The sequence below is a fragment of the Anoplopoma fimbria genome, chromosome 2, assembly GCF_027596085.1.
Source record: "Anoplopoma fimbria isolate UVic2021 breed Golden Eagle Sablefish chromosome 2, Afim_UVic_2022, whole genome shotgun sequence".
Lineage (NCBI taxonomy): Eukaryota > Metazoa > Chordata > Actinopteri > Perciformes > Anoplopomatidae > Anoplopoma > Anoplopoma fimbria.
The window spans coordinates 5,948,927-5,966,257 of NC_072450.1; the positions used below are offsets into that span (position 1 = coordinate 5,948,927).

The 17,331-nt window shown below is 43.1% G+C and overlaps 1 protein-coding gene across 1 annotated transcript in view; it reads left to right on the forward strand.

The window, feature by feature from the left end:
* The first annotated feature begins 8,794 nt into the window (after window positions 1-8,794).
* Window positions 8,795-17,331, forward strand: part of lrp4 (low density lipoprotein receptor-related protein 4) — a 115,236-nt gene continuing 106,699 nt past the window's right edge. The window contains 1 exon segment of the mRNA XM_054608185.1: window positions 8,795-9,110. Coding sequence (XP_054464160.1) covers window positions 9,056-9,110 — 55 coding nt within the window. The 5' untranslated portion in view covers window positions 8,795-9,055.

The window sequence follows — 17,331 nt, forward strand, 5'->3', positions numbered from 1 at the left end:
TGTTCAGTGTTTGGACAGTGTAATATACGACTGTTTGAAATGTTCCCTATTTTTTTGTAATGAAAAGTGTTTTCCAAAGCAGACGGTGGGCAAAATTCTACCTCAGTCCCCAGCAAGATGTTTTTGTTTGCACTACTTTCTGTTGAAAAAAGAACTGAAGGGGAACCTTTACATTTACGTTTTTTTCCACTCTACCGAACTCGCACTAAACCATGACTACGTGACGGGCGTGAACAGGACTGCGACTTCTGTGTGCCGTTACACCCCTATTGTTGGCTCCGTTTAGTCAGCATCATTGTTGTGAAGTGTATCAATGTCAGGTTTGATGTGATGAGGGGATGAACTGAGGCTGAAAATTACGCCGAGCCTGCTGGGGAGGCTGGGGCGAGCGGCTCCCCCTGGGTGGAGTCCAGTGGATGCAACAACACTAAATCACCAGCGGTCCCACAGTAAACATGTGAGCTTTATAGCAGCTCTGGCTTTCAGAGCTGGATGTCAATATTTGGTCCCATTCCTTGTGGTCGGGGCTGTGACGCATTCAGCCAGAGTTGGATTTGTGCTGCAAACCCTCCACAGGCCGTCGAGCCAGCGGAGGACAAACAAGCTGCTCTACATTAACCAAATAACCATTCCAATAGCAAATACAATGCTTTATTATCTTATTGCCCCAAACCACAAGCCGTTATGAAAAACTACTGCTGTAGCAGCGACGACTCTTTGTCATTTGAACAGAGCTGATGCGGGATAAAAGTTGTTTCAATACAGCAGTTAAAGGGGAATTCCGTCTCCAAATTCTCTTCCATTGTTGAAATTTACTACACAAAGACCCAGGTGGCACAAACGTCTCAATAGTCTGTGTGAGGGAAGAATCGAAACATTGAATAAGAGGGAGAAATTGTTGTTTTTACTTTTGTTATCCATTCTACTCTCTCAGTTGTTGAATATGCTCAAAATCTATCTATGTCCCACTTTCACTTTTCAACAAGTTTAGTCCAGTTTTAACTTGTCTTTTGGAGCTCACTGTGTACCTCAAATGCTTGTATTGAGATCATGTATCATACAAATTATAACCCCCTCCCTCTGGTACATTTTAACTTAATTTCTAATTGGTATCTGATTTCCCCTACAGGACCGCTGAGGATTCATCATTTCAGATCAGATTCAGAGCACTGTGTGTGTGTGTGTGTGTGTGTGTGTGTGTGTGTGTGTGTGTGTGCGTGCAGCATGACACTTTGTGAAGGAACAGGATGATTAGCAGCAATTTATCCTACTTTAAAATCTTAATCTCGCCCCCAGAGATAATTCTGCCTACAAAGCTGTATCAAAGCTCTTGGCCTCTGTTCCCATTTCGGCGGCTTTAGAAGAAAAGCCTGGCCCTACCCCATCCACAGCCTCCAGAGCTACCCCAGCTTCACCTCTCCTCAACCCAGGCATCGGTGCGCTCCCTCTGGGTACAGAGCCTCAGAGCGGGGGCCTCTTTGGTAGCAGCGGCGCCCCGGCACTCTGACTCATGGAAGATCTGATGGCTTTTTTAATGAGGTTTTAAGATGCCAGGTGCTCGAGTCTGTATAGGTGGGTTTTTGCAGCATGTGTACTTAACACTGGGGAGGAATGTGTGTGTGTGTGTGTGTGTGTTTACCTGCGTGTGAACGCGTGGATTCATTCAAATGATGTACACCTGCAGGAACAAGTGTGTGTGTGTGTGTGTGTGTGTGTGTGTGTGTGTGTGTGTGTGTGTGTGTGTGTGTGTGTGTGTGTGTGTGTGTGTGTGTGTGTGTGTTTGCTTGTGTAGGTGCTGATTATGTACATTCATGTCTAAATCTCTCCTGCGCCTGCTGCAGATGTTAAACGTGGATCACTCATGTTGAAAGATGTTGAAATCTCAACTAAAAGCCGAGCGAGCTCCAGTGAGAGAGACTGAATGTTTTAACAGGTGAAAGTGAGGCTTTGTCTAAGTGACTGTCAGTGATCCTGGTTTATCTTGCTTGTATGCCCTTGTCTGAGGCATTAGAGAGCAGCTGTTTATTGCCCTTTCTTTCTTTTTCAGTATGAAAGTAAACCAGCAGGTGCTAGTATTTAAACAAGAAAATAATTTGTCAGCTCCGAAATAAACCAAACAGCTGTTTAAAATCTGATGTGCTTAAGGTAAAATTAAGTGGGGAAAACTACAACAACTGGGGTAAAATTTGTGAAATATTGGACTGCCAGAGAAATCGCTTGTGGAAGCAAAGTAAATTTGCACCTAGCTTTTGAGTACACCATAGAGTAAAAGAAAAACCTGAAAGCATTGCATCCATTTGTTCTCATTTTGTGCATCTTTGTTGACCAGGACAGCTGTGCAGCCCCAAATACTGTTGGTTTGACATGGAGAGAAATAACTAAAAGTCACAAAATATGATTGCATGTGACACATAGAATAGAAGGAAGTGGACTGTAAGCTGTAAATAACAGCAGTATTCTCCTTTAAGACACACAAAGGACGAGTTATGCTTGGATCTAAAATAACACCGGCTTGCGAGAATAAAGGCCCCTTCTCATTGCGTCCGAGGACAAGCCTGTGGTCAGAACCCGAGTCTGTGAGGCCTCGAAAGGCCAACGATGAATCGTGGCCGAGAGCCTGCGTCCATGTCAGCGCGTGTGTTTGATTTTGGCCACATGTAAACGAGGCCATTGTGCGAGGAGAACATGTAGAGAGCGGAGCATCCACCAAAATAAACCTGACACAGAAAAGCCCTGTAGTTAGACGGGCCACAGAACACAGGCTGCTGGGCTCCGAACCACACCACAGCAGGACGCACTCTGTGTGTGTGTGTGTGTGTGTGTGTGTGTGTGTGTGTGTGTGTGTGTGTGTGTGTGTGTGTGTCTGTGTGTGGTGGGTTTAACTGTGGCACAGCAGCCAGTCCATGTGTACTGTGGTGTGGTCGGGTTCCCCTGCTAAATTTAATAAGGGTGTCTCTGGTTACATCATGGCCAGGAGAAACAGAGAGAGAGGGGAAAGAATGAGACAGGAAGTAGAGAAAATCTGCCGTCAGCGTTATAATATCCAAACCATCCAACCATTCTGGTGGTTCAGCGTGTTTTATTTAGCCAATTAGCTTGAAACCATAAGTCAAAGCTGGATTCATTTTTTTGGCTTGTTTGGGGAAGAACACCAATGGTTGACAGACACATCGCCATCGCCAGCTAACATGTTAGCCATTGTCTGTTTATCCAGCAGACACAGAGCAACATTAGCATTCATTTAAAGAGGCCCTATTATGCTATCTTCCGGGTGCATATTTTTATCTCAAGTCACAGTTACAACATGTTTACATGCGTTAATGCTCATAATCCTCCTTGTTTTTCTCATCCTGGCTGTCCTGCAGCACCTCTTCTCACCCTCTCTCTGAAACGCTCCGTTGTAGCGCTTGCTCCTCCCTCCAGAAAGCAAAGTCTGGCCTGATTGGTCAGCTAGCCCGCTCTGTTGTGATTGGTCAATGTTTCACATTTCAAAAAGCTCTTCAGCTCCGTCTCTCTCTTTTGTTGTTTGAGGGCCAAACTAGCTGGAAAGAGTTTTACATTTACTTTACCATAAACATTGTGACCTCATAAAGTTACAGAAGTGAAGGAGAGAATTCAATGGAGCCGTTTCAGGAGCTCAGGAGCTTCTGAGGGGGAAGGTAACTCTTTTTAGGCGTGGACTTCAGGTTTTACACTCTACAGACTTTTTACATGTACAAAAATATATATAACACACTAAAGAAGAGACGTGGAAAAGCATAATAGGGCCACTTTAAAGTCGTATTTCTCTACAACTGACTATTGTACAGTATAATATTCACTCTCCTTTGAGCATGTTCTGATATCCATCTCCCTAAAACATTAATCCTGTTTCATACTGTGGGTGTATCAGAACTTGCTCGCTGAAACTAGCTGCCAATCTAAACGAGGCAGAGAGAGCTGAGACTGAACCGTACGGAAAATGTGCCAAACGCAATGAGCCAAAGACGCCAAAAAACCTCCTCAGAGCCAAACTTGGTGATAATTCTCTGTGATTTAATCACTGTGAGTGACTCCTTTCACATAACACATGTTCATTTCAGATCTTAATTAAAGTAAAGAAATGAATAATGTATTCATTATCTTCAATTGAATTATCAATTTCTAATTAAAGGTTTAGTTATTAATATAATGAAAATGGAAACGAGTATCTCTGTTCTTCTCTGTAATTGCTGTCTGGAACATTGTCTTATTGATGCTGCTATTGGGGGACACCAAAGTAAAAAAAAAAAGATATTCTAAATGTAGGGCTTTTGCACCTTATTATGAATCCCACTGCTTTTCCTGGAAAGACCTGCCTGTGTAGCGCTAGGATTAGTTCAGGCATCCATTCTGGCTGAAGTACTGGTAACCTGATTCCTTCAGGTTCTATGGAAGCCCTGAGAGGAAAGTGTGAACAAAAATATCTGGTGATCTATTTTCAATAAGACTGATCTAAATTGTTTTCTCTCCAGCGTCTTCATTTTTTGTCATCTGTTAAAAAGGTGAAATGTATTTTTGTCATTTGTTGTTGTAATACTAATTTTGGCCACAAGAGGCTGAAGTGCACTACATGTTCTGAATAGGCCTAAACTGTTTTAAATCAACATTTAACCAAACCTGCCTGTCTTTTGACTATGGGAGAAGCGGCAACAATGTAAAACAATAAAAATAAGAACCAGTTTCGACTTACAAAAGTGTCTATTCCATGTGAATGTGTGACTCCTGTTTCGAGCTGCTACAGCGCTATGAATGTCTTTCACTTGAGTGGATGTGTGAGAAAGAAAGATGGTCAGGAAATGAATCCCATCCTGTGTTAATCTCAGAGAAGAATGTGCAAATAAGCATGTGGCCAAGAGGGAAGGTCATATTTGTGTTTTACACACTAACACACACACACACACACACACACACACACACACACACACACACACACACACACACACACACACACACACACACACACACACACACACACACACACACACACGCAAACATGTACTGTACTGCACATAGATATAAAAATAAACATTCAAACACCTGCCTGGGCCTTCTGTCTGTGGCGGCCTCCTCATCTTCCAGCAAGCTTCTTGATTTATCAGCGGAAGCAGAAGTGATAAGCCCACAGCTGTTCTCCCAGCACCTACGACCGGACACACACACACACACACACACACACACAGTTTTTCTCTGACAGCCATATGCTGCACTGGCCAAAAGGTGTCAGATACCAGTGGTGTCTCAGAAAGAGGCAGAGGATACAAAAGTCAGAGGAGCAGAGGTGTGACTTTTTGGCACTTTAAGTGATAAGGCTTGTCAGTAGGATTGTTGAAACGATGTGTACTACAGCATACTAAGTCACTCTCATTGTGTGTGTGTGTGTGTGTGTGTGTGTGTGTGTGTGTGTGTATGTGTGTGTGAGACAAGTCTGGGACCTGGACGAAAAGCCCTGGGTGCAGCGCAGACAGGCTCCCGGCCCACGCTGTGGCCACATTAATCACAGGTTTATAATTAAAAGTCTCCATCTCTTCACCCGGAGACAAGACGGGAGCTGAAAGGGGCCACAGCTGTTATCTGCTCACACTGCAGCCAGGCCGTCCAGGTCCTGATCCTGGATCAGCTCGCCGCTCAGTCACCGCAAACCGGCGGCACAGGAGGGAAATATGTCAAACTCGTCTTGTCCTTATTTTCATTCACCACAGTCTCCTAAAGCCTCAAGTTTGGCCTCTGTTGGCTTTAATGAGCATACACATCAGTATATTACATTTAATATTCTCATAGGAGGGTGTATTTATTTAATAGTGCAGCTTAATGGTCTGTGTAACTATTATGGTTCCAGTAAAATATTCCAAGAGACATTTATGTTATGAGAGTGGAGTTTAATTGTGATGATCTTATCAACACCTCAGTACGCTTCAAAGGAATGTTTAAGTGTTTCTAACCGTTGTCACACACTCAGAAAGCAAAAAGGCCCGCCGTCACAGCTTCCTCCTGGCTGCACCACACTCCCTCCCCAGGGGACTTCCAGTCTCTCCTCCCATCCTCACATGTTTTTCTTATGGTGTTGTACACCCAGAAAGTGAAGGAAGTAGTTCCCTAAAGGAGGAGAGTTTGAGAGAGAGTAGTTCAAACCCTGCCTTACTGCACAGCGGGACACGACCGTGGGATTGTTCTCTGTTTCCGAAAAGTTACAATACGCTGTGGATGCGGACGCACAATTCCACAGTGTGAAATTCGCTTTTAGATGATCAAAAAACGTTTGAAACATACTCAGGCCTTTAGGATATAAAAACATAATCCCAGTGATGTCATTCTCTCCATTTTTATGACTATTTATGGCTGTCATTTTTGCAGTAATAGTCATATTTGTATTTTACATTTGCCGCTTGGACGACCTTGTTGACTGTCTCCTCTTTTACTACAATGAGTAATAAATAAAAAAAATCGATCTTCTTCTGTTGCATTTCTGTATTAGTGGCTGTTAAATGTGTGTTTGAAGCCCCAGTGGTTTATACAAAAGTGAAGTTAGAAATTTAATCTGGGACCTGCATATTAAACATGCATTTGCTGCCAAATCAACGAGACTTAAATATGTATTATTGTAACTTTTCCTGTAACTGTATTTCCTAATCATAAAGTATTGTAACAGGGAATTAGAGACGTAGATGGTGTCTAAGGCACTAATCATGTCCTTGTCTATAATATCTTTACAGTTTTTCAAAAATAATATTATAGTGTATCAATTATGGGATCTTACATGCGAGAATCTAAAGGAATAATGAAGAAAAACGTAGCTAATAAAAGCTGAAAAATGTATCAGTGTCTTTATGATCTTTCACAAGAATACAAGAGTTCTTTGTCCAAAATGCATTGTTTATTTAAACGCTCTGCATGGAATCAAGAATAAGTGACAGCGCAGACCACCTTTATTTGGATTAGATGTAATACCCTGATGGATGCTCCACAGGAGAGTGCAGGGGAAGGCGTGCGCTGAATGACGATGTCCCGTTTAGAGACGATGGAGCTCACATCCTAACTGAAGCTGCCTCGTAATTAAGAAGTGGATTCTGAAGCCTCCCTTCCAGAGAAAGAGGGGCAAGAAATATTAAGACTGTGGAGCAGTGCACGTGTTAGTGATTGATTCATCTCGTAAGGCCAGAGAACGAGTTGGTAGGCTTAAAATATACACATAATCAAATATTGTGTGGTAGTAGCAGACAGACCATTACACACTCATTATTACAATCGATAGTTGCCAATTAGCAGCACCGACATTACCAGATCATTATAGGTAATCATTGCACAATGGTAACATTCACACTGCAGGCTGTTATGTGATTTGTGAAATTACAGCCGTCACAGCTTTTGTCCGCCAACACACTCTCCAAACTCGGGCACAAGTGCAGAAACATAATGAATGTCAGGTTGAACTGAAAAAAAAAAAAAAGTTACACAAATTTCACCGTGACTGCTGAGTCAACGTTACCACAAATGTGTCAAATATGGTGCCACTTATGAAGGTTCCTCGAATCAGACACCGAAATGGTGCATGAACTATTCTGTATATTGTGCTGCTGGTATAAGGTAACAAAGTATTTTTGTTAACGTTTATGGTTTATAGTTTACAGCGCTATTATTGCCCATTTGCTCTAAGAAACTGATAAAAAAAAAAGCTTTCATGAGCCCTGGAAGGCCTAGAAATGTGTTTTTGTTAATGGTACTTCATTTCTTGCTTTATACTTGAAGTATATTGTATCTGATGTGGTGCAATAACACCAGCTATTCATATAGGAACTGGTCTGTGATCCCTGTCAGTGAGATTATGGTGATTTTATATGATATAATTGTCATTTTTCAAGCTCCTGGTGGCCACATAACGTTCCTATGGGAGCCTGAAGTGTGTCTCTGGACTTAATTAGTGAATGTCAAATATACTTAATAGTTGATTTATGTCTGATTGAATCACAATCATATATCCCTTTGGGATTTTGTAATGTGTGTGTGTGTCACAGGGACTTTTTGGACTAAACTGCGTGTATAAACTTGTGGTATAACTATATAATTCCTGTTGGACAGTCTTGTAATCCTTGGATAAAAAAGAATAAATGACATGAGTACCCAGAAACCTTTTTGGACCAAATTACATTTTAATATAAACCATAATATCTCTCCAGCAACTTTTTTTTTTTTTTAAATATGTGGTACTGACTAATGGCTGTGTAATGACCTCATCTCATGGCCATTACACCCCACTGTACAAACCACTGCTCTGTCATTTGCCTCCACTGACTTAAGTGACAACAGAGAACTTTTTCCCCTCCTCTTCTCCTTCTTCTTCTTCTTCTTCTTTAACCCTCACTGTGTAAGAAAAGAAAAGCAGAATAAGAGAAGCACAAACAAATACACATGTATCTCCAGATGCTGTCTGAATTCATCCTTTGATTTGCTGACCACCAGCCTCTTTTAAAGACATTTTAATTTAAGAGAGCAGAGATTTTGGACGAGCCGATTTCGTGCGGGATAGGGGTGTGCGGTGTAGGGATGAGGAAAACTACAACCCCAAAAAACAACACAATTTGGATATTCAATATTTATTTTGTATTTCACAACACCACATGTGATTATAATGTGTAATTGTGGCTAATTTACGCTCAATTTATATTAAATACACCACGGTAGACATAGTTAACCCCCCCTCGGCCTGCGTTTGGTACGGTCCACAGCTTCTTTTGGGAGCTACAGCGTCAGGAACTGGAGCACAACATGTTGGAGAGCGTCGGCGGGCTGTTCCTCCCAGAGTTAACTTTCTAATCCCGGGTTTGTTGCGTTAGGAGGCGGAGGAGGAGGCGGTGGAAGTCGGGGGAGAGAGAGAGAGGGGGCCGAAAAGTCAGTCATGTTATGAGGTTAGGGACGTGGAAGCAGGATCGTCTACTTGCATCAGAACTGTGAGGAGAAGAAGAACCAGAAGAATAAAAGGAGAGGGGGGAAAGGTGGAGAGAGAAGCCCGGGGAAGAGAGTCTAAATCGGGGGTACAAAGATGCAGCCGGCCGCGGTGCTGTGGGGCTCCCTGATAACTTTGCTGCTGAGTCCAGGTAAGGAAAAAAATGTGATTTCTCCACTAAAAAATAAAAAAAAAGAAAAAATAAATGTGCAAAGTGGAGTTGGAACATGTGAGCGTGTTTTGCAAGGAGAGGTGGGTTTGCAGCGCCGGTGTTTGTTGACAGGATTTAGTAGTTTTCATCCCCGGCCGGAGCAGCTCTGTGGACGGGGAGGAGTCGCGGCTGCAGACGTAGAAGCCCAGCAAGACAAGTTTACAAATTATTAGAGAGTGCAATGTATGGTTAACATAGACACTGTAGAGGAGTCTGAGTCTGAGTGCTTTTTTATTTATTATTATTTTTTTTATTTATATATTATTATTATATATATATATATATATATTATTTGACAACATGCTTGTTGGCTCAAGCTGCAGCATTTCGTCATTTAAACAAACAAACAAAAATAAATAAATAATAGAGTTAACATGAGAAAATGTTTTTGCATTTTATAATTCCACTTTTGATACTTTTTGAATGAGTGCATTCTGGAAGTATATGCTCTTAGATGCTTGTTTAAGAAAGGAGATGCACTTATGACTTCTGGTGACTAGTAGTTCTCTTGAATACCTATGTTGAATACACTTATTGTAAGTCGCTTTGGATAAAAGCATCTGCTAAATGACTGTAATGTAATGTATATAGATGTTGCAATGAGTTAAACTTGACATATATATATAAATATAAGGGTTTTGGGACTGTTTTCTTTGCTGTTGCATGCAGGTTTGGTTTGTATGCGCTACAATTTGAGAGGTGTGTATGCATATGCCTGGTGTCCTGAGCAGATTATCCTCATCATTGTCTGATAAGAGGGGGAAAAAACCCCCTAATCTTAAATTAGTTAGAATGGTGGTTGAAGTGGTGGCATGTGCTGCAGATGACTAGAATCTGAGAATGAGACATGCAATGTGGGAAAGAAAATGTGTGCTGGCTTGTGTGCACTTATAGCTAGCTAGAATAGAAAGTTTGGTACAGTTACTTTAAAAAAGAAATTAAAAAAAAAATGCACTTTTCACTTCTCTCTGTTATGCAAATTGCAGAAGTGTTTGTGTGTTTTGTGTGTGTGTGTGTGTGTGTGTGTGTGTGTGTGTGTGTGTGGTCGGTCAGATGCAGCATTCGTTTCTCCATTCGGTTTAAAGAAAAAAGAAACCCAGTGCACACTGCTCCAGGCTGTGATTGCAGGTGAACTGGGCTGTTTATCTACGATAACCTGCATCCTGTCCCCCCCCACCCACCCGCCCCCAGCAGCACTTATAAAAGGTCTGAGTGATTTCCACCCCCCACCCCCCTTTTCCCCTGTTTTCTCTAACACCTTGTATTTACAACATGTTAGAACAGCCGCTGGAATGCAAAAGACCCTACGTAAGCTATTTCTAAACACACACACACACACACACACACACACACACCGGGCTAAACACACACACACACGCACGCACAGTCGCACACATGGGTCCCGTGCCCTCTGACACCACACGAAAAAAAGATTTACAAGTCAGGATAGCGTAAATTATATCTGTAAAAAAAAAAAAAAAAAAAAGGAGACTGATGTTATTGTGACGACTCCTAAATGTCACCCGGGAGACGGTCTCACAAATGTCAGCCAGATAAGATTCAGTATCCAATTGAAAACAAAAGCCCCCCCCCCCCTTTGAATGATCCACATCCTATTTATAGTTTGGTCTTTCATCCTTTCAGATATAGTTATCAATGTCCCCCCCGCCGCCTCCCCTCTTTATCTGGGGCGGTATGGGGGGGAGTACTCGTTTGATAATGGACTTGTTCTGTCATAAAGCAATTAAGTCTGCCGGTCCGCGTCTTAAACACATCGCCGTCTGTTGTGCAATGACTGTGAGCTACCGCTGTTCCTATTTTCCATTGTGGCGCAGGACGTATAGCTCAACTGATTACTGGTTTTGGAAGGCCAGTATCTGACGAGTGGTGTTTTAATTCTGATTTTAAATTAAAGATCTTGATATGTGACCATTTTTAATGCTAGTAATTCCAAATTCTAACTTTTCCCCCCTGAGAGTTTCATGATTGTCAGGGTGGAAAATCCTCTGAAATAGCATTTGAACCCTCATGTGACGGTGACAGTCAGACTCGCACTAATGATCATTTTAGGGCTAGTGGCGCTTAAAGACGGGATCTCACACCACAGCTATCCAGCGGTTGGGAAACTCCAGGATGCGTGACATCTCAACATAGATACACACAATCTTTTTGAGCAATGAGTCGACTAAATCAAATCCTCAAAGCAAAAAATTCCAGTGTGTCAAGAATTAAAAAGTTTTCTGATCATATCGGTCTCAAACGTTGGTTAAGTGATATATATCGCTCTGACCCTGGCATGTCAGCCGTTCATTTCCTTGACTCTTGTATTATAAATATATATTAAGGGGTTCATGGAAATATGATTTAAGTGGTAAAGGCTATTATTTCTAAGCTGTGTACTCTGAATGGCATTATAAAGACCAGCCGCCGGTCCCAGCTGACACTAGATGACCCAGGGCTACGATTTATTACTCTGCTTGTGTGTGTGTGTGTGTGTGAGAGAGAGTCTCCAACATATGTGTCTGTGTGTGTGTGAGAGGTCAAGATGCCTTCTCAGCTAAATCTAGTGGCCTTGCAGTAATAGGCTAGCCTGGTTTAATGGTGTGTTGGGGAGTGTTTTTATACGGTTTAATGATGTCGTCTGGGACAGGACGACGCCTCGGCCACTCCTGCGATCCCCACCGGACCGTCCTCATTTACCCATCAGCTATTGATTCAGCTCACAGCTTGAGTCAGAACCTCTGGTTTTGTTCCTGCCGAATGCATCACTGCACATTAAATCACATTTGTACTTCCAGTAAAGCATTCTAAATCCCAAAAACCACTGGAGATTGGGGATGGTAGGAAATATTTAACTTGCATGAGGATCCTTCTCCTGCAGGGCTGAGCAGGGCTGAAGTGAAACAATGTCGCTGTAAAAATTTGACAGCTGGGCAACAGCCCAAAAAGCTCCTTCCTGTAGGGTTGGTCGGTTTTAGCTTCTGCTGAAGAAGAAGAAGAAGAAAGGGTATGATGACAGGGAAATACAAGGGGGAAAAAGATGGGCTGCAATTATTCACAATCATTAAAAACATTTCCATTGCAGTTTCCCAGAACTCAAGGCTACATTTTCAAATAGGTTGTTTGAAGTCCCCCCCAAAAAACCCAAAAGGTATTCAATTAAAAATGCTTTAAAGCAAACAAAAGAAGCACCAACTCTTATTTGAGATGCTGAAAGTGGTGAGTGTTTGTTTGACATTTCTTCACTTGATAAAAGGCCTGAGCGAGTTTCCAGCAGTGTGTTGTTGCAGAGGCGGGTCGACCCACAAGAAATAAAGAGCGCCTTTTGTTAACCGTGCGATAGTTAGCACAAATTCACCTTCAGGGGGGAAAAAAAAAAGCTGAGCAAATGTCACATTTTAATCAGCGTGGCTGTTGTCTTGGCCGCCGTCTAGTAACAACAGAAAATTAATCTCAAGAGACGAGTAGAGAATATTAAAAACACATCTTTTTGTTTAATGAAACAAAGGATTTGGTAGATGTTTGACTTAATTGAGGTAAGGTTTGCCAAAAGTATCGCTCATGTGGGGTTCTGCATCCTCACTGCTACATATTTAAGCACTTTTGTAGTATAGAAAAATTGTAAACCATACAGATCTCCGCCTTACCACCTCTGCAAAAACATTTCCTTATTATTGAAGACAAACTTCCTCTTGATTGCCTAATCAACCAATCATTTCAGCATTTGTGGTGAATGGAAACAGAACCGGAGAAGTCACAGGATGAAAATCACAGAAGCAAGACCAGGAAGTGGTAGAAGTTAGATGAACGGAGAGAGCAAAGGAGAAAGCCCGTTTAAAAAAAGGGAAGTTTAATCAGCTGCCCTACTCCTGAGGGGCAAGGAGTACTGCCCTTCCCTGCCGCCTGTATCTCCTTCTTGGATTGATTAGTCCCCTGACATCACCCTCCTCATCCTGGACCAACACACATACTTTTTCACTTGTGGCCTTTTTTCGCACAGCCTGCAGGCCTGTGTTTTTTTTTTGGGTTTTTTTTGTGTGCCCAGCAAGCATTAGAATGTTAATTTATGACTTTGTCTTGCAAAAATAGCTCCAACACCGCAATTTGATGAAGTGCCCTCCGAGTAATCGCGTTGGTATTAATGGTGTTGCAATGTTGATATTACAGAATAACTCGGCCTGCAGACAGATTTATTGCTCGCCACGAGTTGTTTTTGGTACGGATTCCACTCTGCAGGCGACGATACTTTTTTTTTTTTTCCCTCCGACAGAGAGGGGTTGTTTTGGAGGATGTGGCCGTGGCTCGAGGTCTGTGAAACGGGACTCCTTTGTCTGTCGTCCCGGCAGGGCTTGATTGTTTTTGGCATGTATACGCTCACCTTGCACTCTGGTGACGTTCTTGTCGAGGCTGGAGCTATTCGGGGGGGGGGAGGACGGACGATTCATTAATAGATGTGAGAGCGGAGCTGCTGTGTTGGAGGAGGGTATGCGGTGTTGGTGTCCTGTGTGTGCCCTCCCGTGGTATGGCTGGTTCGGTTGGTGTCAGCCAGGCAGGGCCACCCGATACCCCCACTGTGCTTTGTGTGTCTCTGCTGAGGGGATGGAATTGCACCTCCAAGGTAGCCGTGGAGGTAACCTATGATTACTTGATTTGAAGCCCCACCACCACCCTTTCCAACATTCCCATGTGGATAAATGTCACCCCCCCCCCCCACTCTGCTACTCATGTTCCTCCACCTTCTTATAAATCACCTGGACCCCCCCCTCCCCCCTCAATGTGAGGCCTTCCTGCTCTTCGAGAGACCCCCCCCCCGAGCGGGCTCTCGTCTTCGGGGTAGTTTCTGATTTCAGAACATGATGCCACGGCCCCCGGGGGCCCATTTCAATTATGTTCGCGGCGCTTATATATATATATATATATGTCGCAGATGTCAGCTTTTGAGAGCAAGCAAACAAACAAACCCAACCACTGGCAGACCCTCAACGGTTGGCGCTGTAAAAACACAAAACAGTCCACGAGTGGAAATCGGTGTCATGGATGGAATTCTGTCATACTGCTTCGGCTGCCAGTTTCACACTCTGCAAGGATGATGAGAGATTACCACCCATGTGGGTTTGTTTATTTAAGTGACCTGATGTTTGAGGGGGGTTTTTGACTGCAGTACAGCCCCTTGGTCTTTGACCAAAAGAATTAAGACCTATTTTAACATCTGGCACAGGGACAACAGATGAAAACGAGCCTTCCAAACTTCCCCATTTACAGTTTTTCCTGATGATCACTGTTAAAAAAAAAACATGGGGTTTTCCAGCAGCTGTGGGTCACAATTAATCATAGGCTTGGTTGTCGGATCCCTACCTCCTCCTGGACACATGGTAAAGTGACCTTGAGCGAGACAGTAAACCCAAAATTGCTCCCAATGGCGTAGCAATTGGCCATCGGTGTGTAAGTGTGAACAGGTGAACAAGAGACAAAGTGCTACATAAATTCCGACTATTATCGTCTGGAGCTGGTAACATCAGACAACCCAAGTCTCCTTAAAACATTGATTACAAAATTGCTGGTTTCAGTTTAACAATCTGCCAAAGACGTGTTCTGCGATACTGCTACTATCTAAAAAAAAATGTTGTGTCACGTGAAATTCAGGCCATGTCACCGCAGAGGTTCAGTATCAAAAGGGAACGTTCGCCGGTTTTTAGGCCATGCAGTATGCATGCGAGTTCCTCGGGGGTTGCAGATTATTGGAGAGACTGTAATAAACTCTGGTTCTCTGTCTCAGCGGGGGTCTGCTGCGGAGGACAGAAAGATAAGCAGGGCTGGAGACTCGCTGTCTGAGCACAACCAGGGGAGGGAGGGGGGGAGTGCAGGGACACAAAGACATTTTGAAGGACACGCACTCGTACAGATCCATAGTAACTCAATTCTTCAGAGGGGTCAGTTCTCTCTCTCTCTCTCTCTCTCTCTCTCTCTCTCTCTCTCTCTCTCTCGTAGCTGTGACGTAGCGGGGGAAAAAGCATCTGTATGTTTTAGAAAAAACTGACCTTGCAATATTTTTGTTTTCTGCAGAATTATGTGCTCATGTAAAAACAATTTAATCATAAACCCAGTGGTTTATGCAGATGCGAATGGCAAAAAACAAAGTCACATCCCACAAAGCATTGGTTAACGAGACGGACTCGGGTGGGTTTGACGACATCGCCGCAGGCGAGGGGACAGTCCGACCCCGGTTGACCGTCACGGTTGTGGGCGCTGAAACGTTTCATGATGTGACCTTCTTGACAATGAAATTCTGGCCAATATTGGTTGAAGACATTAGTGTGAAATGTTTGTGGCTTGGCTGATTCTTTTTTATTTTTTTTTGTCCTCCAAATGTGGTTTCAGCCAAGCATAAAAAAAACAAGCCACTTATTCTTGTGTATTGCCTCGTAAGCAGAATATCATGGGATCCTCTTTGCCGAGAAAAAAAAAAAAAAAAAAAAAAGACGACGTTAATCTGTTGCCAGTGTCTGTACGGGTTCAGTCTACTGAGTGGAGACTGGGAATTTATTCAGCCATATTGTCGGCGTGTCTAATGGCTTAAACTGCACAGAGGGCCACACACAAACATATGGTTTGGGTAGGACGTTTGTCTCTGGGCGCTAGAAACATGGGAACAATTTTTCAGCGGACAGTTGGTCCCCTTGTCGTGTTTTTTTTGGAGGGGTTGTCCTATCATTCGTGGTAATGAATGCCCAGCTTTATTCCTGAATAGACGGCAATTAATCATCCATATCCCTCCCTTTCTGAACAACTAATGAAAATCCTTTTTTTTGTTTTTGTTGCAGCAGTTATGTGATGTGGTGTAAATATGGAAGTGTAATATTTTTATTCATTGTTCATCAACTTTGACTATGTTTGAGCACCAAGCATCATGATGTAAACACAAAGTCCACCTCCTCCTGTCCCATTGGAGTCCTGCGCTCTTTCTCCTGCGCCGTCCGCCCCTTCAAATGCAGTTCGGCCTGTGATTCCACCATGGAACCGGGTCCCTGGAAAGTTGTGGGCACAGCAGTGACTGACCTCCTGTTGCTGGGTTAGCTGGAAGTCTTATTCCATCAGACATAGTCGTGGAGTAGCAGTACGTCCTTGCTTAGTGACCTTAGCTTCCTTCTCTGCTCCCGATTCGGCCTTCGGTGGCGTTCGGTCTGGCTGGGTGTTTGGTCGTCGTTGGTGATCATTTCAAGGTCCGCTGCTCTTAATCCAATCCCCGTCACTTCCTTTTCTGATGTATTCTGTCATATGCCATACGTGCTCCAGTAATAAACAAAGAAATCTAGCTAAATTTATAGGAGCTGACATGTTCCATTACCACAATGAACACTGACTCTCTGTCCCATACACACCATCGTCACTAGATACTCACTAGAGCACCGAATGCGTGTTCATCTGCTGCTGAAAATAGTCCCCAACAAGGGCTCAATGTTGAGAATTGTTTGTTAAAAAACTACAGCACCCAGCTGCTTCTGGGATATAAATAACTCCAGAGACAGACAGGCTTCTTTACTAACTGGACGTGCGTGCGTGCGTGCGTGCGTGTGCGTGTGCGCATACATGCTTTTTACTACAGCTCACAAACAGCCTGCCCGCTACTCGGCCGACGATGCTTTTTCTTAATCGATGTCAGAGCTGTGACTCCGTCTTTGTTTCTCTGCACAATATTCAACACACACACACACACACACACACACACACACACACACACACACACACACACACACACTTACACTTGCTTCCTCTCCATTAGTATTTAGCTCGTCTCTCTGTTAATGAAAATCTATGTTTCGAGTATGAAACACTATCTGCCTGTAGACTTCAACAGTTCTGCAGCATGCTCCTTCCTTCAGCTTCACTGCATGACTGTTATAATCATGGAAAAAAAAAAGGAATGAATAAAAAATACGAAGAATTGTTCCCAAAATGCTCCTTTTGATGGAGCTTTTGAGTTTCGATGAAGCGATATCATTGCAAGCCAGTAGCATTTTTTTGCAACATTTTTGCCATTTCTCTGTGTCACTACTGGAATCCATTGTTACCACTTTGATAGTGCTTGAGTCAAACACTTTTCAAGCCTACAGGAGGTGAATCTAACGTTGCTGCTCTTCACGTCTTTCTTTAAGTATTCTTT